This window comes from Exserohilum turcica, assembly GCF_000359705.1.
Source record: "Exserohilum turcica Et28A unplaced genomic scaffold SETTUscaffold_19, whole genome shotgun sequence".
NCBI lineage: Eukaryota > Fungi > Ascomycota > Dothideomycetes > Pleosporales > Pleosporaceae > Exserohilum > Exserohilum turcicum.
Window position 1 is genome coordinate 350,738 of NW_007360014.1, and position 27,896 is coordinate 378,633.

Genomic DNA, 27,896 nt, shown 5'->3' on the forward strand with positions numbered 1-27,896 from the left:
GCGAGGAGATGGTGAAAAGTCTAAAATGTCCATTGTGTCAAAGTGTGCAAGTCTAGCATGTGGAGCCTGGAATGTGTGCGAGTACCGTACACATGCACATATAGGTCATGTGGGTAACTAAGACGAAGACGAGAAATAAGCGGTAACTAGACACGAAACAATAGGCAAGAAAAACACCCAACCAAACCACCTTACTGTACTCTTTGAACTATCAAAATCCATAAAAACTATATGTACCATAAAAGCCACCAAAAGGAAAATAAAAAGTACAAGCCAACTACGTGTGTCTATATGCGAGTGGACATACCATGTAGGCAAACCCATGTCTGTAATACAATCCTATACGTATAGTATGCATGCATGTATGCATATATATATATGTGTTATACAAAGTCAGAAACACAACGACAATGACGAAGACGAAGACGATAATTGTTCAGCGCGTATCAGAGTTAGACTCGCGAATAAATAATAATAATAACAATAATCACTAGATGTAAATATGTGAATATATGATGATATATGTAAATATGATAATATATGTGATGATATGTGATACAGTAATATGTGAATGTGGATATAACACGCAAGGAGAAGAGAAGAGAGAAGAGGAGAGAAGAGAGAAGAGGAGAGAAGAGAGAAGAGGAGAGAAGAGAGAAGAGAGAAGAGGAGAGAAGAGAGAAGAGGAGAGAAGAGAGAAGAGGAGAGAAGAGAAGGAAGTAAAAAGCGGGGTAAGAAAATAGTTTCTGAGACAAAATAGCGTTTAGCATGGGTACTTACTTACTTACTTAAGTAGTGATAGTCGGGGTTTCGGTTTTGCACTTTCACAACTTCGCACTTTCGCACCAAGAGATGGGAAGTACTGGGCGGGGCGGGGCGGCTAAGTAAGGGGAACATGTTGGGAAATGGTGAGGCAGGATTTGTTTGTTGATGTTAAGGATTTTGGAAACACGCGTTGATTGGGTTTACTTACATGACCTATGATAATTTGCCAACAAGTATACACATAGACAGGCATGGGTTGTTTGTGTTGGAACATGATGATTAGGATTATTAACTCGATGGACATATTGACTTGATGGACATATCGACTTGGACTAGGTTCTAGACTTTTTTGTTTCGCTTGCACATTGACTTTTTTCTGGTTTTCTACATGCTTGGTATTTTTGGGTGGTGAGAATTGCTACATTTGGTGTAACATCGTGACAAGAGGGTTGAGTTTGCTGGCACTCATGTGTTAAGTTCTTCGGACTTTAACATGCGGCGCAATGACTATCCACAGTCGTAGAAGCGATGGCTTCTGAGAATGGTACTACAATCATAGACGATGCTTACCACAAGTCAGTATTTTACACACGCTTGCTGTTATGCTCACTCACTTGGTCTGGTACAGATCATATCCAACCATATCATCCTTCGGTCGCCTCGTCTGATTTCCAGTGACCGAATACCGAGTCCTGAGAAGAGTCCGGCTCGGCCTGTGCTTGTTTCACAGGCACACTCCTACCAAACACGCGTACGCTCATGCCTTTAGAGTGTCCATTGGTCTTCTCAGAATCACTGCAGTAGGCTCCATCAAGACCGTAAGTCTGTGGAAAAGGATCACCGTAGAGCGCATTGTTAGCAAGAGCGCTGCAGGAGGAGAATTGGCGGTCTTCACTGGACGGCGTATATTGCGATTCTGGGATGATAGAGACTCCCGCATATGTTTCAGATGGCGGCTCCGTGTCTGCGGCGTTGTCGGTTGCGTTTTCCTTGTCATCATGCTCGTACTTGAGCGGCGAAGCAGCCGACGCCTCGCGATGCAGCTGATCTTCAAGTTTCTCGTGATAGATTTGGAATGGTTGACCCGGTGAGATTGGCCATGCGTCTTTTTCGGGACAAAGATCTGGCTCCCCTAGAGAGAGATGCGGTGAATCAATACAGTTTCTGCCATGCTCACTACCCTTTGGGCTGTCTAGAACGGGAGATGCAGGCAGGCTTTCAGCAATCGTAACGGCTAGCATAGTATCAGCATGTAGTTGGGAAGGAATTGGAAAACGGTTCGCATCATACCATCGCTTTCAACCTCTATACCTGAGCGGAAATGCTCATCGCTAGACTTGAGTCCATCGGATTCGGAATCGCTAACATAATCTGCATGCTTTCGACGTGTTGACTTTGGCGGCGCAATTCCATCATTGGAGCCTGAACCATCTACACGACATGTGTGTTTGGACTTCTTGGCTTTCTTCTTTGGCGCAGCCTCCCCGTCATCGCTCGATACACTCAGGAATTTGTCTTGGGGGTGGACATTCATATTGTAGGAGATCTTCAGTTCTGAGACCTTGCGAGAAGAGCGACGAGTCGGTTCGACAGACCGTAGCTGTGACTGAGTGAATTTTCGCTTCTTGCCCCTGGGGTATTTTCTTAGCTCTTCCTCTGCCTCGCTATGTTCACTCGACTGTTCCTCATCGGAATCGTTTGCGGTAAATGCATCACTCAGGTCATCCGAGGCGAAACAAACTTGCTTCTCCCCATGAGCAGACCGAAGTTTTGCAGCTTGAGTGGGGCGGATAGCGTCGTCCATAGGATGGTACCTTGCATCATATACGAGCTTGCTCTTGTTTCGGCTGCGCAAGCTGTAGAATGATGTGGGAGTCGATGAAGTTGGGGGTGTTGGATCCGACTTTGCAGTATCCACGTTGATTCCATCAGAATCAGACGCAACACCTGGGTAGTCATGGTTAGATGAGGCGTGTTGCTTATGATGTTAGCAGGTTAAATTCTTTGGTTGAGCAAGTGACTTACCGACTGATTAGATTCGGCAACTTCCTCATCAGAGCCACACTGACTCTCAGCGTCATGCTCATCCAAGCCACGATCAACACCGCACTCCATTATTCCATGTCTCTCCTGGTTAACCTCAGTCGCAGTCTCCTGTATCAGATTAGCTCTTTCCCTATCCTGCACCCTCAATTTATACTCACCGCATTCCCCTCTCTCTCAATCCCGTCATCATCTATCCCCCCCTCCTCGATAAACGAGGCAAAGTCAAACGGCTCGTCCATGCTCACTGGGCATGTGCTGAGAGAGTTGAAGGCAGTACGAGTAGGTTGTTGAAGTGAAGCAAGCTATGTGATGGGTTGAGGTGAAGCAAGATAGGTGAATAGAGGGTGAGTTGAAAGTGGCAGGAGCGAGAGAATGGCTTGGCTTGGCTGAGGCTCCTTCCTTGGTTTGCAGATGCGTTTCGCTTAATGTACATAGGCAAGCAGTGAGTGAGGGAAGGAACGATGAGGAAGGAACCCGCGAAATACCCATCGTGGCATGGCCTTGGGCTAGGTAGGCAATAGATACCTTACCGACAGGGCTGGGTATAGATCACGGCCAACACAAGATTAACCAAAAGTGCACGCGCAATTCAAGAACGCATGCGAACAGAAACAATGCTATTCAGAAGTAGAAAGTCAAGACGAAGGGCTTGAACGATTGCACTGATTACAATACTATACAGGCTCGTTGACCACAAAACAAACATAGCGAGCGAAACCGCTTCCACGAAAAGCGTTTTGAAAACCTCTTCATAATCGCCATTCCTTGAGAAGAATATTCATGAGCGAGCGCGCAAAAGAAATGCAAATACTGAATGCGCCGTGCGTATGGTGGAACGCTGTGGATATATGCCCCTTTTCATCCCCAACATGATGCCAAGCCAAGTGTGGCTGCTATTCTTTCAAGTATCCCGGAAACGCCAGACGGAAAACCAATCAAATGAAACTCGCTTGAACGCACTGCAAATAACGAACGTGACTAGGAAATTGGATGCTCGGTCTGATCAACGAAGTCGTGATGTCAACCGTACTGGGGGCAAGACAAAGTCGTCGTCAGAGCCTTCGTCGTCGACCTCAAGGTCGACGATTTTTAATGGTCCGGAACCAGCAGCTCCGGCTGGGTGGGCAGACTTGAGGTTTGGATCAGACAATGGTAGAGGCGCTTGTGGTGTGTCTTTTCGGTACGCCATGTCTGGCTCTAGCGAAGACATGGACGTGTCAGAAGTTTCGTGGGCCTGTAGCTCGGGCGGATCTTGCAACTTGCGTGCATTGTACTTGTCAACTTGGGTTGTGGCTGTGACTAGTAGGGTGTCGAAGCTGACGCGTACAGCTGCCAACTCCTTCCTACAGTCGCCTTCGCGTAGCGTCAAGTGGGCCGCCTTTTCGCATAGTTCTTGTGCTTGTTCCAGTGTCTTGTCGGTAGAGTCAAAAAGTTCAGCTGGTGTTTCACCACTGCTGACGCCCAATCGGCCGCTGCGCCTGGCTGCCGATCGTGCGCGCAGTGCCGACATGCGTGCTTTGTAGTTTACTCGTGTGATTGTGGTTTCCCGGTGGCCGTGGTCGGCGTCGTCGTCTTCTTCGTCGCTCGAGTCTGCCATGGTAGCCATGTCGTTCATCCTGGCCTCCATCTTGGCTTTGCGCAGCAGGTTGCGGCCGGTGCCGATCCCGCGAACAAGCAATTCAAACGACTTCTGCATGTCGCCGTCATAGTTGGTAACGACCATGATTCGAGGGCGCTGACGAGTGGACTCGGAACCCCGGGCCGACGAGACGGAAAGCGACTTTCGCTTCCGATTGGCAAGGGCGTCGGTCGGCGTCGGGTTGGAGGGCTCAGCGTGCTCTTCAATGGCGTCGAGTTTGGCGGGGCGTATCGAGGCGTTGGAATCGGTTTTTTGCTTGTTGAAGGGCGACTGGGACATGGGGACTTTTTCCAGGTCGGCCTGCATGGCCGTGACCCTCTCGTGGACGGTGGCGATGTCGTGCAGCCATTGGGGAATGTTGTCGTGGAGAAAAGCAAACGCCTTCTCAATGTCAGACATGGTGGCTGTTGCGGCGGGCGGGCGGAGGCGCGGCACTAAGCGATGCGGGTGCAAAGGCGGATGACGACGAGCTGTCGCATGCGAAAGCGCGGGCGGGCGGGGGGAGTCGTAGAGGACAGAGGCCGAGCGGGCGGGCGCGTGGTGGCTACTTGGGAAAGGGTGGAAGGGTGAGCGAGAGAGCGAGAGAGCGAGAGAGCGACAGAGGGCAGAAGGCGCGGAGAATAGTGGCTCGCAGCGAAGCGGGCGGGCCAGAGGATCAGCGGTTAGTTATGGGGGAGGAACGGGCGGTGGGCAGGGGATAGTGCTGATGCGAGGGACGATCAACGGGGCCAGACGTTGACTTGACTGCCGGCACGGGCAAAGCGGGACTAGAGCGGCGCATTGCATCGACGACAAGGACAGGAAGCAGCCGAGTCGCACGGCGGGCGAGGCGTGAGGGGTGGGCGAGGCGTCTTGTTGTGCTGGCAAAGCGTAATTGCAACGGGAGGGGGGGAGAGTTCCCACGGGAGCGGTTCCCACACGAGCGCACCCTTGGCGGCCATGGAACCGGACGCCTCGGCGCTGATGCGGCCGACAGCAGCACGCGGGCAGATTGCAGCAGCACTCCGGCCGATTGCCCGTCTGGCGCGCTATGTGGCAGAGTCCATGGGGTGTGGGCGGGGTGGCCGTGGTGGTGGTGGCCGTGTGGTGATGGCGGTGGAGGTGGTGGAGAGGGCGGAGGAAAGGGCAGCAGCAGTGGCAGGGAGATTAGCGGCAGAGGCAGGTCCGATTGCCGCATTCTGTGCCCTTGGCGAGCGAGCGCGCGCATGTCGGCGGCTATCTCCCCCAATCAGCGCCCGCGCGCGGCGCCCTGCACCCGTGCCGCAGCGCCGCAGCCGAAACAAAACAAATGCTGGCTTTGCGATGAGCTGTATGTATGGATGCATGTATGGGTGCATGTAGTGTCTTCACGTTGGGAAACGTGTGTTGAGAGGAGGCTTTATCCGCAGAGCGAGAGCGAGGCATCTATTTCGGTCGTAGGGTTATTTCCCAGAGAGGCCAACGGGTGGGGGGGGGGAAGTGCTGGGGTGTTCCTGGGGCGCAATTTGGCAGGGCTGCTGGCTCGCCTCGCCATGTCTGTGTGGGTGGGTGGGTGAGATGGGCGCGAGACGGCAATGGCGGTTGGTGTTGATTGCATGGAGGGATGGAGGGATGGAGGGACGGAGGGATGGAATGGTGTCGGATGTCGTCGCACGGGGTAGCGGAAAGGCAGTGGTGGTGCGTGTGTCGGGGGAGAGAATAGGGCAGCGAAGGGCAGTGAGGCCGAGCGCGCCTTCCTACTGTAGTCTGGCACGACACGACACGACACGTTACTGGACTGTGCACGCCCGCCAGGTTGATGGAGACTTTATGGGCTGCGGCAGTTTAATATGCTACTTGCTACGTACATGTAGATGGTTGCATGCAATGGCGAGCAAGCCTATGCACGGCGTGTGCAACCGCACGCTAGCCAACGGCGTTTCGCGGCCTTGCTCCCCCCCATGCCTCCGCCTCAGACGCTGCACCGGCCGATTCCCGTGTCATCCGCCCGTTGACCCTCATCCCCAGCTGACCATCTACTTACTATGCACGCATTACTGCCTACTTAGCAGCCGCGCATTGGGCCGTCGCTCTGTCTGCACATTGTCGTCGTCGTCGTCGTCATCGCAACAATTGCTGCAACCGGCCACCCATCCCTTTACAGACAAGCCCCAACAAATTTGCGCATCTGGGCGACGAGTCCAGGTGACATGGGGGCCTTTGACAAGTCGCCGACCTGAACCGTTCGCTGGGAAAGGCTGCATCGGAGCCATGCATGTTCCTTCAACAAGTGCCAGCCCCGTCGCCAAAGCCTGTCTGCAGCCCGTTGCACAGCAGGCCCTTTGCATACACGCACACGCAACCCGCTCCCGCCCCGTCTACACAAACACCAAAGAACCATGCATCACTGCCATCCATGGTCGGCGTGTTTGAACATTTGCATTTTCGTGACATGTTCCTTTGTCTCAGAACCATGCCCTCGGTGGAATTGCTAATTGCTGCTCGCTTCGTCTATGGCCACAGCTCCTCGGTCCTCCACCCCGCATTCGCTTTCGCACTCTCGTCAAAAGTGTACCGATATCTCCGCGCCTTGTCCGGGTTGCTGAGATCAGTCTGCTCCACCGACTCCGGCACAATGACGACAAGGCGAAAGTGTTTGCGCGCAACAGGGTCATCGAGATCATCCACCTTGGAACCAAGCCCAAGGCTCTTGTCGTCATAGGCCTTGGACGTGGGCTGGCCGGGCGGCGGGTTCTTGAACGAGCCTACAACACGCATGTCAGCCGAAAATCATAACCAGCCCCAGCGACTCGTCTTACCCTTGATACCAGGACTCTGGTTGCCAAAGAAGCCTTTGATCTCCCTCTTCCAGCTAAACTCGCCCTGTCTGCCCTCATCCACCACCCTCATCCTCTTGCCCACCTCGCTCTTGACCGTCCTCACCCCGCTGCTTTCCTCGCCGTCCCCCTCAATATCATCTGCAACCACAAACGCCCTCCCCTTGACCCGCCACTGCGTCGCCACATCTGCATTCCAATACACCGCCTCGACGGGCCCTCCGCCTCCACTGCCCAGCACCTGCTCCCTGCTCTGCGCATGGCCCGCACTCGTCTGAAATATCTGCCCCACCTTCTCCATGCGCACATCCGTCGTCAAAACAGGGCAATCGCTCTCGTACACGCGCGGATTGCGCTCTGCATCGTTATGCCGGTTCTCAGGTAGCTCGGCCCAGAAGCCGCGGTGGATGCAGTATCGCACCCGCGGCACAAACGGCGTCGGTGCACCTGAAGGCGCTGCGTCGAGCGTTCCCAGCACAAACTCGGGCGACTTCATCTGCGACAGATGCGAGCTGAAGAGCGCTTTCCATGGTGCGGGCGGCAGCGCAGATGCAGATGGCGTCGTGGCAGACATGCTGTGGACGAGGCGCGTGAGACGGGCGGCGGTGCGTGACGAAGCTATGGTTGCGGATTTAGATGTTGTTGTTGTAGTAGTATTGATTCAAGGCATGGAACGAATATGTAACTTCGTACCTACCTCCCTACCCAAAAGTGATGTCGTCATCACCCAACCAGTCCACCACGCTTTCTGCGCAATCATGCAGATTCAATGAGGTCAGTTCTCATTCTAGTGCACCACCAACCTCTCTCTCTCTTTTTGCTTTTTCATCGTCCCAGCTTATTCCAACTGCAATCGAGAAATCAGTGCTGTTGGCGCATTTCCAAGATACTAATAGTAATCCTTACGAGGGGAACATCCCTGGTACGAGAGTTATACTGAGTTTGGCAAAGCTCTAGTTTTTTTGATATATTTCACCAATTGTATATATTATATTTTACATTACGTTACTTTACCCCGCTCCTCACCCCTCATCATCATCATCATCATCATCATCGGTCTCTCCGTCTTGGTCTCTCTCTCTCTCCATACACGCACACACACGCACACACCCGCACAAACATCAGCACCCAATACAAACCCACCTCGGCACAACCCCAAACCCCAAACCCAAAACACAATCACAAACATTAAATATCTCACACCCCTCCCCCCTCCACCAACGCAATTCCCCCCAACAGCCCTCCACCAGCAAACTCAAATCCTATTCCCGCTCTCTGATAGACGGACAGACAGACAGACTACTCGTAACTTACTCGCGACCACACAGGCGTCATGGGCGGATTCCCGTGTACATGTAGAGTATCGATTATCCATGTAGAGTATCCATGCCATGCATGTATACGAGCTGCGAGTAAATAAACGTCATGAGTCACGATATATACCCACACACACACACACAGATACACACACAGATACACACAGAGATAGACAGACAGATAGACAGGCAAGAATGCAAGAATGCAAGAATGCAAAGCTACGTGTCACATCGCATCCCCACCATGAGCCCCTAACCATTACCTATTACCTATTACCTATTACCCGTTACCCAGTTGATCACATGGACATGCACTTACATATACCCCTGCATATGTATGCATATGCATACGGTATGCACTCACTCCACGGCGTTTTTTCTTTCTTTCTTTTCTTTCTTTCTTTCTTTACTTAGTTACTCTGGACATACATACTTACTCTGCACATACTTACAACTTACGTACTGACGGTTTTACATTACCCCGCACCCGCACCACGACTACCACTACCACTTCCAATCCATATTGGTATCAAGATGTACGTGCGACAAGGGCTTTTTGTTTTTTGTTTTGTTTTACTTTGTGCGCACGTATTGCTTTGTGTGACTGCATCTGTCAAGGGATATTTCCATTTCGGCGATTTGGATACATACATACTTAATGTTCAATGTTCAATGTTCAATGTTCAATGTTCAATGATCAATACTTAATGTTCAATGTTCAATGTTCAATACTTAATGTTCAATGTTGGTGGTTTGCGATTATTACAAACGCGTGCGTGAATGGTGATTGCTAGACTACTACTGTCGTTACTTGCTATCTTGTTGGTAGAGTAGAGCTACAGGAAAAAAGGGCAAACAAGGTAAGACAAGTTTCATGAGGCCTTGTGTTATAGTTTGTTGCTTATTGTGACTATACTTACATGCATGTAACAAGTACCTCTCAAACGTCTCATGCTGGCAAGATACGAGCAAACACACCAGTCCCGTACCGAGTATCACGCCTTCTTGAAGAAACTCGCAATGCTACCCTGTCCCTTCTTACCAGCATTCTTGCCCTTTGCCGAGCTGGCTGGTTTCGGCACAACTGGCTTGGCCTTCTTGGGTGCAGGCTCCTCTTCAGAAAACGATTCCCACACAGCCTCTTCTCTGGTGACTGGGATATCTTAGTCAACTGCTGTGATGCGTAGGAGAGAAAAGAAAAACTCACCCAGATAACCATCCTCATCCTTGACCTTCTTCTTCTTCATCACTCGTCTTCGCCCGCGTCTGCGCCCGTTGGATACGGTCACGGTGGCCTCGCCTTCGGTCGGCTCAGAGGCATCTGCTGCAGCTGCAGGGGCAGTCTCAGCCTGTGATTCTGCTGCGGCTGGCGCATCGGTCATCTCCTCGTCTGCACAAATTAGACTGGAGCCAGAATCTGCCATGGGAAACTCACCATCATCTTCCATCATCTTGCGCAAGCGCTCAGCTCGCTCCTCACGAGCTTTGCGAGCGGCTTCATTCTTTTCTTCATCAATTTTCACCTCCGGCTCGTCATCTGGGTCGCCTTCGTCTTCCGACATGCCTTGCATTGGTTCTAGACATGTCAGCCAACAAACGCGAATCAACAGAATCCAGACTTACCGTCTTCCACAGGAGCGGGCGTAGAATCCTTTGACTTTTCAGCCTTTGGCTTGGCTTTGGCAAACGACTTGAATATGTCACTCGTCGCCTTGTCTTTCTTTGCCCCTGATTTAGACTCAGACTGCTTCAGTGCACTCGAGCTCGCAGGAGGCTGCGGTGTTGAATTTTCCGATGCATTTTCTTCAGACGCACTCCCTCTCCTTGCAGCTGCAGCCTCCTTCTCCTTCTCCTTTGTAGGCACAGTTATTGTAGACTTGGCAGCAGGCTTCGCAATGGGCTTCGCGGCAGGTTTCGAAGCGCTGGATGCAGTCGGAGGAGCGTACTTGGCAGTCCTTCTCTATAGCGACATCAGCTTTGCAATCTAACGTACCAACCAAACCATACCTTGATGTGCTGGTTTCGAATCGAACCATACGTCTTCCATCGCTGCAGAGGATCCTCATCTGCATATTGTGTCACCGCCTCGTGATTGCACAACGACAGTACTCCGAAAATCTAACATTCTTAGCACCGTCTTGTCGAGCCCAGTCGAGGAGCATACCTCGAGCGGTCCAGGCTCCAAGCTGTAAATATGAGCTGATGCGCCTTCCTCAAACTCTTCGCGAGTCTCTGGCGCAAAGTCAGCGAAATCTCTTGAGCGACTCTAGGCATAACGAACCCTCCAATTCCTCTTCTCGGACTAGCACCACCTGCGTCTCTTTCACGCCTTTTGGTGCAGATGTATCCTCATCGTCAGAGCCGCTTACATAATCAGAGTCTTCCGCCTCTTCGGCCTCGGGCATGGAGCTTATGAAAGGCGAGCTGCGCATGTCGTTGTCATCGCCCTTTTGGCGTTTGGCGCCATTCGCATGTTGGGACCGTCGGGGTGTACCGGTGATGAGATAGGTGGCATGGACAGAGTTTGGTTTGCGTGTATTCTGTTTCTTGTGGAATTCAAAGAGCATCCTGTCTGGTGTGAGCCAATGTTGCTGTCTTGCGTAGCTGTACTGACCGTTTCGCCGTATTGACGTTGGTCTTGAGTGCTCTGCTGAGCAGCCTGTAAGTCACAGGTTTGTGCTCAGCAAGAATCCGTGTAGCGAGATAGTCCTTGTATGTTTCCTCAGCCATTGCGTAAATGGTCGTGGTGGTTGCAGCCGTGGCAATGGTCGTGGTGAAAGAAGTGGGAAGCGCGTCGCGGGGCTGACTCGGGCTCACGCGTCTGGCGCTCCCGTTTAGACGAAAATGACTCGCACGGCAAGGCACCCGTTATGCCTACAAGCCAGCCAGCAAGACTCATCATGAACAAAGATGAGCACCGGCGAGGACGAAGACTTGAAACTGCAGCGAGCCTCTGCTCTGCTTCTATCTGACCTTGAACGGCTTCTCCCACGGCTCCTGCGAAAACGCCAACACGGCTCAGCGCCAGGCCCTGTTCGCCATAATGTCAGAATCACCGACATGCACAAAGCATGTGGCTTGGTATGGCATCCCGGAGCTATGCCCAGCCATATCCGGCTGACAGTCCCTAGATTGAGCCCTTTCAAGAGGACCCGCAACTGCTGGACGCACACCTCAAAACTTTTATCCCGCCACTCGTCGCTACTTACCTGGAGACGATATCGACGAGCAGCAGAGAAGAGCCCAAGCAAGGCTTTGTACCCCTCTCACACGCCATATGCTACATTTTGAATATATTCTGCAAGGTCCGCGGCGAAAAGGTCATCAAAGGATTCTTCAACAACGAGCCGCGCTATCTCGAACCCATCCTGGCAGAGCTCGAGGCCAGCAAAGATGTGGCAGCCGACGGTCCCGAGGCTATCCAACGCCAGGGCGACCGACCATGGGTTCGTCGTTACATGCTACTCCTCTGGCTTTCGCAGTTACTATTAGCCCCCTTTCCTTTGGAATCCATGTCAGGACTGCAGTCGTCTGCAGACGCCTCGATTGCTCCTGGACTGAAGCTGCCTGCCGAGTTGCCTGAGATCACTCTCCGCGTTCTCTCGATATGCATGTCCCAACTGCGAGCTCCGACGAAAGAGAAGAGCGCTGCTGCGAAACTGTTGGTCCGAGTTTGCGTGCGTCCCGACATGCAGAAGCTGGGCTTACTCGACTCAATGGTTCAGTGGTCTTTGTCCTTCTTCTCCCAGGTGAACGAGGAGCAATTCGACATACACCAATGCCTTGGTGTATTGGCGTTTGTCTCTGGACTTCTTGCGTCTGCTACCAACGAGGAGCTCGGTCCTTTCCTCGCTGCCGTCTACCAATCTTGCCGAAAAGTACTGGACCAAGACAGTCTTTCCTTTGTCAAGTCATCAGCTGTGGCGCGTAAACTAATTGTGAAAAGCCTCCGTAATATTGTGATACATTGTCTACAGACGTCGTCTGTTATACCCGGACTTGATCCAACGACTGTTCTAGAAGAGGTCATCGAATTCCTTCTCGAGGCGCTTGCAGATGGCGATACTCCCGTCCGATACGGGGCAAGCAAGGCACTCAGCATCATCACGCTCAAGCTCGACGCAGAAATGGCCGACGAGGTCGTCGAGGCTATCCTGGGCTCCCTCACCGAAAACGTCTACTGGCAGGGCTCCAAACGCAACCTGAGCAGCGTGAATCCATTGCGATGGCACGGACTGACATTGACTCTGTCCCAGCTACTATACCGGAAAGCCGTCCAAGCAGACCACCTACCAAACGTGCTCAATGCTCTTCTGCTTTCCCTAGGATTCGAGCAACGATCACCTACCGGCGGATCCATCGGTACAAACGTACGCGACGCAGCTTGCTTTGGCATCTGGGCACTGTCACGACGCTATCCTACAGCCGATCTGTTGCTCGTCGACACAGCGTCGATCCGGGCTTCAGAGCACCTCAAAACACTCAATGTTCCCCAGGTCCTTGCCCTTGAGCTAGTCGTTGCCGCTTGTCTCGATCCCGCAGGCAACATCCGGCGAGGCTCGTCTGCAGCTCTGCAGGAACTCATAGGCCGGCATCCGAACACAATCGAAGAGGGCATACCGCTCGTGCAAATGGTCGATTTCCACGCTGTGGGTCTGCGCCAACGCGCAATGTGTGACGTGGCCATCAAAGCGGGCGACTTGAATGCGCTGTACTGGGACGCGCTGTTTGAAGGCCTGCTCGACTGGCGCGGCACGGGATCTCTAGACTCGGAATCCCGCTTGTTTGCAGCAGAGGCGATAGGCTCGTTGTCTAGGGGCCGGTCTACGCCTGTCGTGCAGAGAATGTCGGAGCAGGTCCGCAGTGCTCTTTCGGCGCTGCGACCCAGACAGGTAGAGGAGCGGCAGGGTCTGGTCTCTGCTCTCGCGGCACTTGTGAATACCACCAGAGCGTCACACTGCCATGCCGAGGACGAGACCTTGTACGCCTCTCTTTCGGATCTGTGGACACTATTGTCAACCGACTTGAAGCTTGACGACAAGGCGTTTACGTCGCCCGCGCTACGGCCTCAATTCACAGCATCTTCCATATGCGCACTCATTGGGGCAATGGCCACCTTCACAATTGATTGTTTCAGTAGTGTCATTCCATCCAAGATACCCACGGAGGAAACATGTCGCCTCTTCAACCTGTGTCTTACCCGGCACGAGCCGCCGGTGCTAGAAGGCATCGCAGACACTGCGCCGGCAGTCGTGCTCCTGCTGTCCAAGCTACCAGGCGCCAACACCATAACCGTAGCATCATCATGGCTCACACTGCTAGAAAACGAGGCTTCGTACAACGGGCTTCGGTGCTCAGGCCACGCAGTCGCTCTGGGAGCCGGGTATGCCAATCTGGGAGCTCTCCCGGCTGGTGCAGAGCGAGAAGACGTGCAGCGCCGCATTATCAAAGTGCTTACTTTCCGGTGCACCGCTGCTGTCGCCATTGAGGCCCGCACCGTGGCGTTGCGGGCGCTGGGCGATTTGCTCAGCAGCAAGGCCTCGAGATCGTTCCTGGCTGCACATGCAGAGACCCACGTGGGTCGTGCACTGCACATTGCACTCAACGACTACACCATCACGGAGCGAGGCGATGTCGGGGCCCTGGTCCGCCTCGAGGCCCTGAATACCGTGCAATTAGCCTGGGCATCCGCCGTCCTCAGCACGCAGCACGAACCCTGCGGTCCGGAAATCTACGCAGATGTATTGCGGCTATCGCTCGAGAAACTGGATAAGATGCGAGTGAAAGCTACACAGGTGCTTCGTAAGAATACATTCGATCCCAGCGACGTCGAGCACGGCGTCTCCTCCAGAACATACTTTTCCAACGCCCTCACATACTTGCAGTCGCATGCCAGCCCCATCATCAAGGAATCCATCTGCGTGGGCTTTGTCAGCTCCGCAGGCATGGGCTCCGAGTCTGTAGTGCAGAATTCCCGCATGGCACTCCTGACGTTTATCGATGCACTACCTGACGAGACTGACGCCACCAGTACGCAGTATTCTCTTTCCCATCTTGCAACCTGCTTCCTGAAGCTGCTCAAAGACAATCTCGACAATGACAGGATATTGCTGCCGCTGCTCGAGGTGCTGGCTTTCCTATTCGACATGCAGGTTCTGCAGCGCCTGGCGTCGTCGTCGTCGTCGTTCAAGTAAGTATCTCGCATTGATTGTTGGAATTACACCTATATACATATATGCTAACCGTTAGAAGCTTCCGCGCCCTCCTATCTTACACGCAAAAAGCTCACTTCAAATCTACGCACATGCAGAAACTGCATCTGGCACTGGACATGTACCGGGGTCTCGGGGTCGTTGCAGCGACGCGCGCCGACACGCTGAGTAAAGTCACAAGCATGCTCTTGCATCCGTTTCCAAAGGTAAGTTGCAATTGGGAGCGTTCATGGTATTAGTATAATTGTGTGAAGACGATGCTGATGTGCGAGTAGATTCGCGTGGCGGCGGCAGAGACGCTATGGTTTCTGGTGCAGGAAGAAGGGTTGAAGCGACATGATTGGAGTTTGCCGTCCAAGAGCCTGAAGCCTGCAGTTGATGGGATCAAAGCGGCGCTGGGGGCAGCGGAAAAAGCGTCGTAGCAAGGGGGGATTCCACCATAGCCGGGCGGCGATTGAGAGTCTATGCATCGTATGGTCTATGTGCAGTTCTGGCTTTACCTAGAGTTTCGCTCTTGTCTTGTCGTCTAGAATGCCCAACACCAGCTGCTCGGCCTCCCATGCACTGCCCCAGCCGCTCTGGTAGCCGTAGCCGGCATGTCCATAGCTGTGCACCACCCACTTGCCGTCGATGAGTTCCTTTTCGATTCTGGGCCCGCCGTTCCTCATGGGCCGCAGACCCACGCCGTGCCTGATGACGCTGAGCTCCGTGACTTTGCCCGTCTTGGGCACGAGTGCTGGACACAGGTCGACACAGCGCTGCATGATGCGCTGAGCGAGGTTGGGATCAGGCTGGCTCTCCCACGAGCCATGCTGCATGCATCCGCCGAGGATGGTGCCTCCGCCTGCTGCACGTTGCATAACATAGGTAGCCTCGTCGCCGCCGTCGTCAGTGCCACTAACCGTGAGCATGATCTCGGGCTCGTTTCGAACCAGCACAACCTGGCCTCGGCCCGGGTACACGTTGGTGTCCATGACGCCGCCGAGCGTGGCAGCAAGCAGACCAGTGCAGTTTACCACGACGTCGGCATGGCCCGAGGGGTGGAAGCTGGCGGCTTCAGAGATGTGGGAGAGGATGCCACGCTTGAATACCACACCGGCTTTTACGCACTGGCCGACCAGCCAGGGCAGGTAGACGGCTGTGTTGATGCATACCGAGGAGAAGTGGGTGCCAGTGTCGCAGCCTTGTGGGAGTTCGCTTTTGGGCAGGACACGAAACTGATAAGGGTAAGTATGTCAGCAAGTATGAAGCACATGAATAAACGGCACCACGTGAAGCTACCTACGTTGGGAACGACGTCCTTGAACCACGCATCCTCCTTTGTCAGTTCCTCGAACCATTGACCGGTAGCAGTGCCGAAATCCTTGGCTCTCCCGTAGATTTTGGTGTCCTGGAAGTGGATGCCGGCCTCAGGGACATGGCGACACAGGCGGTCAAGCTCGGCCCAGGTAGCTTTCTCCAAGCGCTGCAGAAGAGAGCCCGGCTTCGCTACTGGAAAGTAGTTTGCGCCAGCCCAGGGCGAGGCATACTCTATGTCATAGTCGCCGGGCATGTGCTTGGCGACGACAGTAATGGCCAGGCCGCGGTGCTTGGACAGCACGAGGGCCGTCGACAGGCCGATTACGCCGGCTCTGCGAAAAGCGAGGAGGGGTCAGTGTCAGCTTGGACTATTGCAGGCTACTGTATGTAATAATGCTGCGTATGTGTGTATGCAGCTGGGCCTGCAGCTTCGGCACATGGGGGGGCGATGCGGGTCGGCACACAGCAAAATTTGCCATGGGGCTATTGTGCTAGTAGGGAGTAGTAGCTGGTAGTCGGAGGGGAGGGGGGCTGTAGCAGCTCTGGGCATTGGGCATGGGGGCATTAGAGGCAGAGGCAGAGGGAGAGGGAGAGGGAGAGGGAAAGGCATTGGGGCGGTGGAGCGAGACGACTTACCCCACAACGACGACGTTTCTGGTGGCCATGATGGCTGTTGACACTTGGACACTGGGACTGGTGATGTTGGGTGTGAGCACAGGAGAGGGTGGTTGGCGGGGTCATGCTGCTGCATTGCCCGCTCGCTTATTGGCTGGCGGGCGCACACGAGACAAAACGCGTGCGCACATGCAAGAGGGCAGAGTGAGGCTTTGTTTATTTGCCATGTTCTCGTGCTTGCCCTCTATACAAACACGCGCATTCACCTGGGCACGCGGAGTCACAATCCCCATCTCTCCGTCTCTCCATCTCTCCATCCATCTCTCCATCCATCCATCCATCTCTCCATCTCTCTCTTCACCCGTCCCGTCCACACTCAACCACACACACACACACAGCTCAGCATCGCCTCTGCTTTTTGCTGCCCCTCTCACCGCTGCTGCACGCACGAAAACCAGTCGGGCCTGCAGCCCCCCAGCGCCTCGCTAAGGGAGCTCTCTGCGGTGCCTGACATCATATCATTGCTCGACTCCTCGGTATCTGCCTCCAGCTAGGCCGAAAGATTTTTCCCGCCGGCCAGCACATACAAGAAGGCTGCGCGCCCTGCCCAATACCCATCCTCTGCCTGGCTGGTTGGCTGCCGCCGCTTTGTCTGTCTCGCACCGCTCGTTCTGCTGGTGCGCCAAAAGGCGTTGCTGAGGCCGGGCCGTGTTCGTTGTTCCTGCGACTCGCCAAGCGCGCCCATCCCTGCTGCCTGTGTCCCTTTACCAGAGCTTCACAGGTTCGGGCGCGTCACTCGAGATATTCTTCCCTCGACCTCTTCCCCCTCACGCCCACCGCCCCCCTCCCCCATTCACCGGCCACGACCTTCACCATTCCTTGCGTGGCGTGGCCGGCCCCATCAACCTACCTCTCCCCGTCGTCTGCCTGCAATAGCTACTGTCGCTCCTGAAAGAGAAGCCCAGCATTCATCCATGACCGCCTCACCCCACCTGTGCCTTCGTCTCTGCAAATACAATACACCAACACCTCCTGTCTCGCCGCCCCCCGTGCTCCCACCGTCACCATGGCTACCCGGAGACAGCGGCCAGGCTCGCCTGAATTTCCCATCCTAGACGCCAATGCCCTGTACGCCAGCCAGATCCGAGGCGATGGTGAGCTTGCCACGATTCAACTCCCTGTTGGCCCAACACTGACTTAGTCAAAGGCAACTGCCTGTTCAACGCCCTGTCCGACCAGCTCTACGGCAACCAAGACATGCACGAGGTGCTGCGCGCCACCACCATTGAGCACATGAAGGACAGCGCAGACTTTTACCGCCAGTACATGGCCGTCAACAATGTCCGCCGCAACCCCAAGCGCAAGACGGCCGCCGCCGCCGCTGCAGCAAAGTGCATGGACACAAGCTACTACACCCAAGAGCAGCTGCAGCAGCAGTTCGAGCACCATGTGGAAAAAATGGGCCAGCCCGGCGAGTGGGCCGACAACATGGAGGTCTCCGCCTTTGCCTCGGCCCTCAATGTCAACGTCCGCCTCTGGCAGGCCGACTACACCTACCTCTTCTCCCCACGCACATGCTACTCGCCCGACGCCGACCCGGCTGCAGACGACTCCCGCCAAACGCTGCACATTGCCTACCACGTAAGTTGTCGACTGCCCCCTTTGCTACCCCGCCCCTTTTCCATACTGATGTACCATGTCATAGACTTGGGAACACTACTCGTCTGTCCGCAATATCGCCGGCCCCCACACCGGCATTCCCAACGTCAATGTCGTGCCAAAGGCTATATCCAAGAAGCGTCCAAGTCCCAGCGTCGACGGCGACGACGACGATCAGCCTCAACGCTCACGCAAGCGCCGCTCCCCCTTACCCCTATTCGACTCGGACTCTACACCAGAGGGCACCGACAGCTCGTCGGACGAGTCACATGGATTCTCGGCTTCACAACAGTCGACCATACAGATTCCCCCGCCCGAGCCACCCAAGCCAGTCAAGCTTACCATCAAGCTGCGTGGACTCCGTACCTGTGATGCCCCCTCGACCGACTCGTCTCGGGAACCCACGCCCGCTCCCAAACCAATACAACATACCGCAGATGCTAGAGCCCTGTCGGTTGAAGCACCACCGGCGGCAAAGACCGCAACTCCCTGTTATGACTTTATAGTGTGAAAAAAAAGAGATAGAGGTGGCTGACTTTACGACGGTTGAACAGTTCACGGTTGATGATGACGAGACGATGATACCCTAACAGCATGCAGTGGGCGCTTTTATTATTCTTTCTTGGTTGCATTTTAGCACTATTTTTTCTTCTCTTCTCTTCTTGTTTGGATTCCAACCTTCTTGCATAGCATACCAGCATGGGCATGGCACGGCTGTCTCTATAGTATCCATCGTTGCATATGCCAGCATGACCGACCGACGGGGTGCCAAAGTGCTTGGGCCTGCGCTCGGTCAACTGGCTTTGGCGTTTTGAGGACAATACACATACACAGATTTTACTGAATGAAATGAAATGAATCATGGAGAGGTCTTTTCATCGTTGAGAGATGGGGGGGGGGGCCTCGATCACCACAATGTTTGCATCTTTTAATATCAACTGGAATGTGCTTACTCCGTTACGTCTATACTGAATGAGATGATTGAATTATAGAAAGGCCTTCTTGTCGGTGAAGACATGATGACCTAGATACCAATGTCTGCATGCTCCAAGTCCAACTGGAACGTGTATCGCGTGCATTGCTTCGTCACCATTACATACATACATGCATCTAATCCCTCTCTTTCCCTCCCTCCCTCTCTCTCTCTCTCTCTCTCTCCCTCTCTCTCTCTCTCTACTCAAACCCCTCCCGTTCGGCATCCACCTCACCCTGCGTCCTCTCTCCAGCCACACTCAGCGGCGACACGAGATCAGGCGGCGGCCCCTTTGCCGCAATCAGGCTCCTCCTCTGCAACCGGGGACTCGCATCGAGCGTCTCAGGTTCCTCCTCCACCTCTGGACTCTGCATGCCCTGCCTCCTCACGTTGTGGTGGTCGTCGTCATCCTCATCCTCATCGCCCTGCAGATTGCTAAACCCCTGGTTCGCAAGGCGCAAACCCATGATTTGCTGGCGCAGCTCATCGATGAAGCGCTGCATTTCGCCGTAGGGCAGGCGGATGGCGCCGCCGTCTGCAGCTTCCGACGTGGTGTTGTAGAGGCGAAGCGCCGTGTCGAGGGCGCGCTCCGCCTGCTGGGATTTCTGGAGGCGGAACCAGGTTTCGGCCGCGAGGACGGACCAGAGGGCCGCTTTGCGGCGGCGCGACCCCAGTTTGTAGGTGCCGATGCCTGTGCGGATGGCGTGGCAGGCCGAGATGCGTTCGGTGACGAGTGCGTGGCCCACGGCGCCCATGAGGTTGGTTTCCAGGATGCGTGTGGCCCAGCGCGCGGCGTCGTCGGCGGCTGAGGAGCCGCGTAGGCGAAGCAGTTCTAGAGAGAGCGCCAGTGTGCGGAGTGCATAGTACGGTGCGGCGCTGCGTTGGCGGTCAGTGTACGAGTACGACGCCGCCTCGATCCAGGCGTCGATGTTCTCTGCGCGCGACTTGGCTGACAGCGGCGAGGGCGCCATGAGCGCGGAGAGCGCAGCCATTTCCGCCGCGCCCGCATAGTGTCGCCATGCCTTGTCGTTTTGGAAGTCAGTTCGCAGAATGTCGTAGGTGCTCAGCGCCAGTTTCCAGTCGCGCAGCATGAAGCAGTAGTCAGCGAGGCGGCGCATAATTGCCTCTGGGGCATCCGGGCGGTAGAAGCCCTGCAAGCTGTCGTAGTTTGAGTTTCCCGAGACTGTCGACGACGAGCCGCTTGTGCGCGAGCTGCCGAACGGTGTCCAGCGTTTGGATAGCGACATGAAGCGGCCCGAGAGGCCGCGGCGTCGCGAGAGAATCTGCTCGTTCCATGTGGCGACGCTGCGCTCCATGTTTGGTATTATCGACTGAGTGACGAGTTCGCGGATAAAGGTGCGCAGGCTGCTAATGTCCGACTCGGGGAAGTAGGGTGTTGGGTCTGTGATGTCGTCGGTGGTTTCTGCGCGTGTGCTGTCAGTACATGGCGGTCCGCCATTTCACACACACACACACAGCTCGTCGTGTGCCTACCTCTTCTTTGGATCTCTGCCAGTTCCTCTGATGCAGACATCCACTCGCAGCTGGGTAGGCGCACGCTATCGTCGTCGGACGCTATGCACTGCTGGCTCTTGAGCCGCAGCAAATGGCAGTGTAGGCCAAAATGTCGCTTCATCGAATCAAATGTCTGGTTCGACTTTGCAATGTCGCCCGTCTCTTCGTCGTGAATTAGAATATAGTACCGTAAAAAGTCGTTTTCCACCCATTGCGGGAACCGCAGATCGCCGTCGTGCTGGCGGTTGTAGAGCCGCCTGAGCTCTTCTATCGGGTGTGGATTGCGCGAGCTGATTGCTATTATGCCGGCCACGGGGTGCGAGAAGGTCTCGTGCGGCACGACAGGCAGTCCTGACAGCAGCCGCCGTAGGTACAAGGTGTAAAACGGCGACGAGGTGCTGTCTACAGACTGTGCCGGTGTCTCACCCTTGTCCATGTAGCCAGACACGGAATCCTGCCTGTTGAACTCGGAGTACTGCAGATGGCGGTTCACCAGCTCTTCAATCTGCGACACATTGCCTCCTTGACGCCTCGGCCGCTGCGTCGACGTGCCCTGGCCGCCCGTCTCGACACGCAGGTCTGGATATGCATCCTCGACGCCTATAAAGCGCACGCCAAAGTCCTCCCAGCTCTTGCTTGCCCCATTGCTATCTCTTATCGTTACCTTGCCCGGAACCGACTCGCCAAACGGGCGCAACAGCTGCAGCAGGCCGCCCTCGAGGCCCTTGGATTGTATCAGCTCCTCGGTCTGCGCATCCGCGAGCACAGCAACGCTAGGCACAAAGGCCCGCTGGATCAGCGTGCGGTACTCATCCGACACGCCCGGCGGCAGGCTGCTAGGCGTGCCTGTGCCACTCAGGCGCGGCCCCGGGGAGAAGACGGAGCCTTGTGTGAGCGTGGGCGTGGGCGTGGCGGTGCCGGAATTAGGTCGCGATGTGGAGATGGTGGTGGTCGACTCAAACAGCTTGGACAGGCTGGGGTTGGAGCGGCGGTAGGGCAGGCTTGCGATGGAGGATGTCGACGATGCGCGCTGCTTGGGCAGTATCATGGACGCCTCTGGGCCGGCTGGGTAGTTTGGCGGTTTAGGCGTGGCATCCTGAGGCGGCGTCATGAGAGGCTAGGGCGATGCGCCCGCGGGGTTGTGACTGCACGCGGAACTTCTGAGGCAGCCGGCATGTATCCTGGTGGTTTTGCTCACGGGATTCGGCGACAGCGGGCTGTCTGGGGAATTGGCTCTCTTGCTCTGGCTCGGGGGCGGCGCGTGTGTGACGACGTTGGGTGACGCTGGATCGCCGTTGCGGCCGCTGCGCTTTGTGACTGGACGAATTGCGGCATCTCCAGAACCACGCATTTGTCCCCCCCGGCTGCCTGAGTCCATCGCCGCAACCACTGACGTCTCCTTGACTTGTGCTGCTACGCCTTCTTTTCGCTCCTTACACTGCTTCTCACATCTACGACTATCCGCCGCCTCATCCAGACTCACATGCATGTCGTTGTTCAGTCGAGCCTGCCGCATCCGTTCACCACCAACCTTTTCACTGCTGCACAAACGTGACTTGGCTGCGTCACCTGCACGCCTCCCTTTGACACGGGTTTCCTTTCACAGACCCATATCCCTTCTCACTGCATCGGCACCTCGCATGTCCAGAAAAAGCTCTCCGCCTCAAGCACAAGAGCCCAGTCCCAAACGACGCAAAATTGGCACGCCTTCACCCCAGTTCATCCAGCCCTACGGGACCATGTCGACGTCAGAAGGCGCCAAGTCAGCGCAGCTGGAGCTGACAGAGGTCGAATCCAAGCTGCGACAGCTGCTGCTGGATGTGGCTGCCTACATTGACGAACACCCCTCCAACGGAGACGTTACCGGAGTACAGGTGCCAGCTGAGCTTGCAAAAGAGAAGGTCACGTTGCGTTGGACGGGAGGATGGGTTCGCGACAAACTGCTCAAAGTCGGCAGCAACGACATTGACGTTGCCATCAACAAGATGACTGGCGAGCACTTTGGCCTGAAGATGCAGGAGTACCTGGAAATGCCCGGAAATGCAGAGAAACACGGCCTGGTTGACAAGAGCAGCAAACGGAGTGGCGCAGACAAGACAAAGAAGATTGCACCGGGCCTCCACAAGATCGAGGCAAACCCTGAAAAATCAAAGAACCTCGAGACGGCCACGACCAAGATCATGGGCATCGACTTGGACCTGGTCAATCTGCGCAAGGAAACCTACAATGAGGTCTCGCGGAATCCGCAGATGGAGTTTGGCACCCCGGAAGAAGACGCCATGCGCCGGGACGCTACTGTCAACGCCATGTTCTACAATCTGCACACATGTCAAGTCGAGGACTTTACCGGGCGCGGGCACGACGACATGGCTGCCAAGATCATCCGGACGCCGCTGGAGCCCTACCAGACATTCAAGGACGACCCGCTGCGAGTGCTGCGGCTGATTCGCTTTGCCAGCCGTCTGGACTACACGATTGAGCCCGAGACGGCAAAGGCCATGGGGAACCCCGAGATCCAGGATGTGCTGAAGGTCAAGATTAGTCGAGAGCGCGTGGGCACAGAGCTGGAGAAGATGCTCAGGGGTCCCAGGCCGCGCATGGCCCTGGAGCTCATTAATCGATTTGGTCTGTATCAGACCATCTTCACTGATCCGACACGCGAACTGCCCGCTGGGCCCGAGACAGAATACTTCAAGCCTGCATATGAGTTGATCGAGTCGGTAGATACAAAAAGTGGCGACGTGCCTGCTGTTATTCCTGCTACATTGTTGAAGAACGAAGAGGACGAGTACCTGGCTTGGATCTGCGCTACCACGATGCCCTGGGCTGATGCACCCAAGGTGCCGCATTCGAAACCTTCGCAGCGGCCCTTGTTTGCGGCATACCTTGTCGCCAGAGAAGGCTTCAAGGCGCCGAACAAGATTTGCGACGTGGTTGCTTCGTCACTGAGTAACAGCGAGAAGATTCGCAACCTTGTAGCACAATGCGCCAAGGGTCTCCGACGGCCAGACACAATCAACCCGACGAGCGACGCTACAGCTAGAGATACGCTGGGCATGGCTATTCGGCAATGGGGATCTACATGGCGGACGCAAGTCTTGTTCAATCTTTGCTACGAGATTGTGCTGGGACGCGTGTCAAGAGACGGTAGGCCTGTCTAATGCAAAAGCTGCTTTACATCTTACTAAGACTGTAACAGACACGTTCCGTTCCTATGCCAGTTTCCTCGGCCGCGTGACGGAACTCGGGCTGCTCGAAGCCGACACGTTCAAGCCGCTGGTCAAGGGAACCGACCTGGCCAAGGCGCTCAACACCCAACCCGGGCCTTGGATGAAAGACGCGCTGGATGTCGTCATGGCCTGGCAGCTGCGCAACCCCGACACGATGGATACGAAGGGTGCGATCGAGGCCGTGGCGGCTTCGAGAAGCGAACAGAACGAAAGTGAGCTTCCCCTGCGCTTGGCCTCTCACTTTCTCCAGCTTACCATGCCACCTCTCTTTGCGCAGAATAAACCCACGTCCAACGCACTGGAAGCGTCGCGGCAGCCGGCTCCGTGGAAAGAGGCCGGGAACCAGTATGCTCTGGACCTGTTAGCATGGGCGATGCGTAGGCTGGACAAGAAAAATATCGAGGCACAGTGGCAGTTTCTGATGCCCCCCATCCTGAGGATGATGGATGATATTCACGTCGAGTGGAAGGCCAAGGGCTGCCATATGCTCAATCTAGTGCTGGAAGGATTGCGGCCGCCAGCGAGCAGTGGGAGTGTGTCGGCAAGCTTTGTCCAGCGGAGCGGATATGACAAGATTTTGGCTGAAGCATTGCTGCCCATGTTCACCTATCTGCCTTCGATTACGCCCGAAGAGGAATGCGTGACTTTGCTGCGAGAGGTGTATCCTGCTGTGATTTCGCTGGCTTTGCTCCTCCCTGAAGCGAGCAGCAAGGGCGACAACCGAGAGGCGTTTCTGGATGGCATCGTGCGCCAAGGCATTGTGTCGCCTCTTGGGCACTTTACTACGCCTTCAGCGTACGCCGAGCTTGCTACGTTGATCATGTCCTATGTGCCTGTTACGCTGGGCCACCTGGGCATTAGTACGGTCAAACACGTTGGGGACATTCTGCCTCTGCTTGCGGCCGTTCTACAAGAGCCGTTTGCGCTCAGCCATGCCCCACTGCTTGGATCGACGCTGAAGGCTCTGCAAAGTGTCCAATTCTATCTCTCTCCCTCTCTCAGCCTGGAATCGCGCCTCAGGCCACCTCGACTGCTCACTCCCACTCCCACTCCCACTCCCGTCTCTCGCTAACCGCCCCCCCCCCGCACCGCACCGCACCGCCACGCGCCCTGCCACGCCTGCGCCTGACGTCGCCTGCTGATGCAACTCTTCGCGAACCCATGCCAATGCCATGCTTCCGCGCTCCGAAAATGAAAAGGCTGCTTGCGCACTTCCACCATGACCATTACCCACCACACATCGACACCCTCCCATTGGCTGCCGTCGTATACCCCGAGCCCATGCAATTTCTGCTTTCGCCCTGTGCTCCGTCAACACCCTACACCTCTGCCTGCTCCACACACTCCCCGAACATGTCCCCAAATCCTGGCTGCCGCGCAACCAAATCCTGTTTTTCCCGCCTCCAAGTCTCCACCACGTCTGCTTGCTCTGCGCTCTGCATGGCCGCATCCAGCATGCCAACCGTTTCCTGCACCGCCGCCTTGATTTGTCCCGCCTGTTCGCGGCCGGCTTCTTCATCTTCTTCGTTGTCTTCTTCTTCCAAGCACATGCTCCACAATAAGCACAGGCCCATCATGGCCACACCTCGATGGCCCGCTACTCGCGGCCAAGCATTCAATACGATTGAGTTGGATTGGATTGCTTGGGACGAGGTGGGCGGTGCACTGCTTTTCGTGGACGTGTATGTGTATGTGTATGTAGGTGTAGGTGTAGGTGTAGGTGGGAGAGAGGGTGGGAGCAAGTATGTGGCCGGATTGGGCTGCGCCTCGCCAGGGCCAGAGCGGGCCGCACCCCCCCTGACACGGGCGGGCGCTGTCATTGGCCGCGTGTTTTAACGGACGCGCGTCTTGGGCGTGCAATCCGACTGATGCAGGCCGGGCAAGTGTGTGCGGACGAGTTGACGCTGCGTGCGTGATATCAGCATGACGACGTGCAGAGCGGATGCGCTTCATCTTCGTCTTCATGGCAATCTCGGGCCTGGGCGTCTTCCCGTCCGTGGTCGTGCTGGCACTGGCGCTGGCACTGGCGCTGGTGACAGCAGCCAGGGCGGAGATTTAACGGGGTGCAAAACACTGGGCCAATGGCAGCCATGGCGCGTCAAGAGCCTCACCACTGCCACGCCCTCGGCCCTAGTGCTAGCAGAAAACAGGCGCAGGCGAGGGAGATTGCGACAATGCCCCAATATGCCTATGCATCACCACCACCACCACCACCATGACCACACACCTCGACGCCCACACCTCCCATGTCATGTCACAGTCGCAGCCGCAGCCGTCTGGCGCATGCAAAGTCTCGACGTCAGGACGATCGGCGCCGCCTTCTCAGGCCACGCTCGGACTCAGCCTCGTCTAGCGGGCTCGTAGTAGGCAGTGGACTGCGCGCCCTCCCCTACCCTCTTTACCCCCCTTGACATGGGCGCGGCCAATTCTTCCCGCCGCGCCCACCGCACCTCCTCTCTGCTGCCGCTGTTGCTACGACTACTACACTACCACCCTCATGTGCTCGGCGCCTGTCGCTACTCCCCCCACCATCTGCTGCCGCACTCTTCGTCGACGCCTACACCTCGTCCTCGGCGGTGCGCGCAAGGCATAGCATCTCGTCCCCGATCCCCATAGACCATGGCCAGAGCTTACGTCGCGTCTGCAACAACCTCGACCACCACCACCACCACCGTCGCCTCCTCCTCCTCCTCCTCCACTACCACCACGACCTGTCTGGTCGGCTCCAACGACGACGCCTTCACCATGTCGCCGACGCCCCAGCCCTACAGCCCAGGCACAAAAGACGCCGGTGCCGCCTGCCGCTTCACCAGGCTGTCCATGCCTCTCGAACTCGCCATTTCCTCGCGGGCGCATTGGCTCAGTCGTCTGCGCTCATGTCTCCGCCTGCTCATCATTGTCCTGAGCGGCGCCGTCGTCTGCATGCTCATGCACACGTTTGAGATCTACCGCGGCAACCGCTACATCGACCTGCGCAAAGGAGAGCTGCCCATGATCTGGCCCGCCCGCACCAACCTCGCCCCCAGCATCGTCCTCTTCTGCATCGCCGCCGCCAACTTTCTCGCCTCGGTCGCCATCCTCACCATGTCCTTCAAGCGCTCCTTCCGCCGCCCCTTTCGCTCGCGCGACGTCTACCGCGTCGTCGCCGGCAGCTTTGGCGTCGTTACCTGGATCACCGCCCTCGTCGTCTTCTACCTGCTCAACAAGGCGAGCAAGGCCAGCCTCGGCCGGTACTCGTGCACAAACAAGAATATCCTGTCCAATGGCCGCTACCAGTACCGCGCCGTCTGCGAGGAGCAGGTAAGCCCACGCACCCGCAGACCCTCCCGCACGTGGCAACCGCTAATCTACCATGTAGGGCGTCGCATTCTATACAGCCATTGGCGCAGCCTGTGCTGAAATCCTCACCCTCATCACGCTCGCCATTTCGGCCGCCTTGGCCGCCAAACACAACCAAGATCCGCCCCCGACGATACAGATTCGCGAGAAGAACAACTCCATCAGCGCGGGCTCAAAGCTCATCAAGCCATTAAAACGGTAGCTGTTGCTTTACGAAAAACAAGATTTTAAAAAAAACCAGCAGCCAACAAGTCGCCCAAGCGCCCATGATCGCATCTGGCCTGTTCTACCCTGCTTTTCCTTATTACGTCGCTGCATGATACCCCGGACATCTTTGTTTAGCGACAATCAACCAACTGAGATTTACAATGGCGTTAACTGTCTTATCGTTTTTCCTTTCCTTTTTTTTTCCTTTGTGCAGGGTCTCTGGCATATATCATGACGGTTTTCTTCATCGCCTTTGTTTTTTCTTCTCCGTTTTGCATGGCATAGC

General features: G+C 55.6%; 11 protein-coding genes across 11 annotated transcripts; 4 read left to right on the forward strand and 7 right to left on the reverse strand.

Annotated features, from left to right (window-relative positions):
• Positions 1–1,409: 1,409 nt before the first annotated feature.
• Positions 1,410–2,880, reverse strand: SETTUDRAFT_39376 (uncharacterized protein; the record flags this gene model as incomplete). The annotated part of the gene is made up of 3 exons (XM_008026540.1): positions 1,410–1,999; positions 2,056–2,743; positions 2,791–2,880. 3 exons carry the CDS (start codon positions 2,878–2,880, stop codon positions 1,410–1,412), a joined length of 1,368 nt encoding a protein of 455 aa, XP_008024731.1.
• A 786-nt stretch (positions 2,881–3,666) lies between these two features.
• Positions 3,667–4,883, reverse strand: SETTUDRAFT_169014 (uncharacterized protein). The gene has a single exon (XM_008026623.1). The coding sequence runs from the start codon at positions 4,847–4,849 to the stop codon at positions 3,815–3,817; it is 1,035 nt and encodes a 344-aa protein (XP_008024814.1). The 5' UTR covers positions 4,850–4,883; the 3' UTR covers positions 3,667–3,814.
• Positions 4,884–6,832: 1,949 nt separating this feature from the next.
• Positions 6,833–7,903, reverse strand: SETTUDRAFT_130872 (uncharacterized protein). Its single transcript, XM_008026624.1, has 2 exons — positions 7,228–7,903; positions 6,833–7,173 (listed from the first exon to the last, which is right to left on the reverse strand). The coding sequence occupies exons 1-2, from the start codon at positions 7,817–7,819 to the stop codon at positions 6,920–6,922; spliced, it is 846 nt and encodes a 281-aa protein (XP_008024815.1). The 5' UTR covers positions 7,820–7,903; the 3' UTR covers positions 6,833–6,919.
• A 1,564-nt stretch (positions 7,904–9,467) lies between these two features.
• SETTUDRAFT_150612 (uncharacterized protein) lies at positions 9,468–11,291 on the reverse strand (the record flags this gene model as incomplete). The annotated part of the gene is made up of 8 exons (XM_008026625.1): positions 9,468–9,714; positions 9,769–9,951; positions 9,997–10,137; positions 10,185–10,521; positions 10,569–10,679; positions 10,726–10,793; positions 10,843–11,129; positions 11,176–11,291. 8 exons carry the CDS (start codon positions 11,289–11,291, stop codon positions 9,557–9,559), a joined length of 1,401 nt encoding a protein of 466 aa, XP_008024816.1. The 3' UTR covers positions 9,468–9,556.
• A 330-nt stretch (positions 11,292–11,621) lies between these two features.
• On the forward strand, positions 11,622–14,755 carry SETTUDRAFT_39380 (uncharacterized protein; the record flags this gene model as incomplete). The annotated part of the gene is made up of 2 exons (XM_008026541.1): positions 11,622–11,642; positions 11,693–14,755. 2 exons carry the CDS (start codon positions 11,622–11,624, stop codon positions 14,753–14,755), a joined length of 3,084 nt encoding a protein of 1,027 aa, XP_008024732.1.
• A 518-nt stretch (positions 14,756–15,273) lies between these two features.
• Positions 15,274–16,737, reverse strand: SETTUDRAFT_161131 (uncharacterized protein; the record flags this gene model as incomplete). The annotated part of the gene is made up of 3 exons (XM_008026626.1): positions 15,274–15,990; positions 16,059–16,404; positions 16,709–16,737. 3 exons carry the CDS (start codon positions 16,735–16,737, stop codon positions 15,274–15,276), a joined length of 1,092 nt encoding a protein of 363 aa, XP_008024817.1.
• Positions 16,738–17,738: 1,001 nt separating this feature from the next.
• Positions 17,739–19,159, forward strand: SETTUDRAFT_169018 (uncharacterized protein). Its single transcript, XM_008026627.1, has 3 exons — positions 17,739–17,841; positions 17,895–18,328; positions 18,393–19,159. Exons 1-3 carry the CDS (start codon positions 17,754–17,756, stop codon positions 18,855–18,857), a joined length of 987 nt encoding a protein of 328 aa, XP_008024818.1. The 5' UTR covers positions 17,739–17,753; the 3' UTR covers positions 18,858–19,159.
• Positions 19,160–19,519: 360 nt separating this feature from the next.
• SETTUDRAFT_150624 (uncharacterized protein) lies at positions 19,520–21,945 on the reverse strand (the record flags this gene model as incomplete). Its single annotated transcript, XM_008026628.1, has 2 exons — positions 19,520–20,742; positions 20,814–21,945. The coding sequence occupies 2 exons, from the start codon at positions 21,943–21,945 to the stop codon at positions 19,520–19,522; spliced, it is 2,355 nt and encodes a 784-aa protein (XP_008024819.1).
• Positions 21,946–22,573: 628 nt separating this feature from the next.
• On the forward strand, positions 22,574–25,136 carry SETTUDRAFT_109228 (uncharacterized protein; the record flags this gene model as incomplete). The annotated part of the gene is made up of 2 exons (XM_008026629.1): positions 22,574–23,981; positions 24,034–25,136. The coding sequence occupies 2 exons, from the start codon at positions 22,574–22,576 to the stop codon at positions 25,134–25,136; spliced, it is 2,511 nt and encodes an 836-aa protein (XP_008024820.1).
• Positions 25,137–25,383: 247 nt separating this feature from the next.
• Positions 25,384–25,884, reverse strand: SETTUDRAFT_39385 (uncharacterized protein; the record flags this gene model as incomplete). The annotated part of the gene is made up of 1 exon (XM_008026542.1): positions 25,384–25,884. One exon carries the CDS (start codon positions 25,882–25,884, stop codon positions 25,384–25,386), a length of 501 nt encoding a protein of 166 aa, XP_008024733.1.
• Positions 25,885–26,884: 1,000 nt separating this feature from the next.
• On the forward strand, positions 26,885–27,605 carry SETTUDRAFT_109570 (uncharacterized protein; the record flags this gene model as incomplete). Its single annotated transcript, XM_008026630.1, has 2 exons — positions 26,885–27,364; positions 27,423–27,605. 2 exons carry the CDS (start codon positions 26,885–26,887, stop codon positions 27,603–27,605), a joined length of 663 nt encoding a protein of 220 aa, XP_008024821.1.
• Positions 27,606–27,896: the final 291 nt, after the last annotated feature.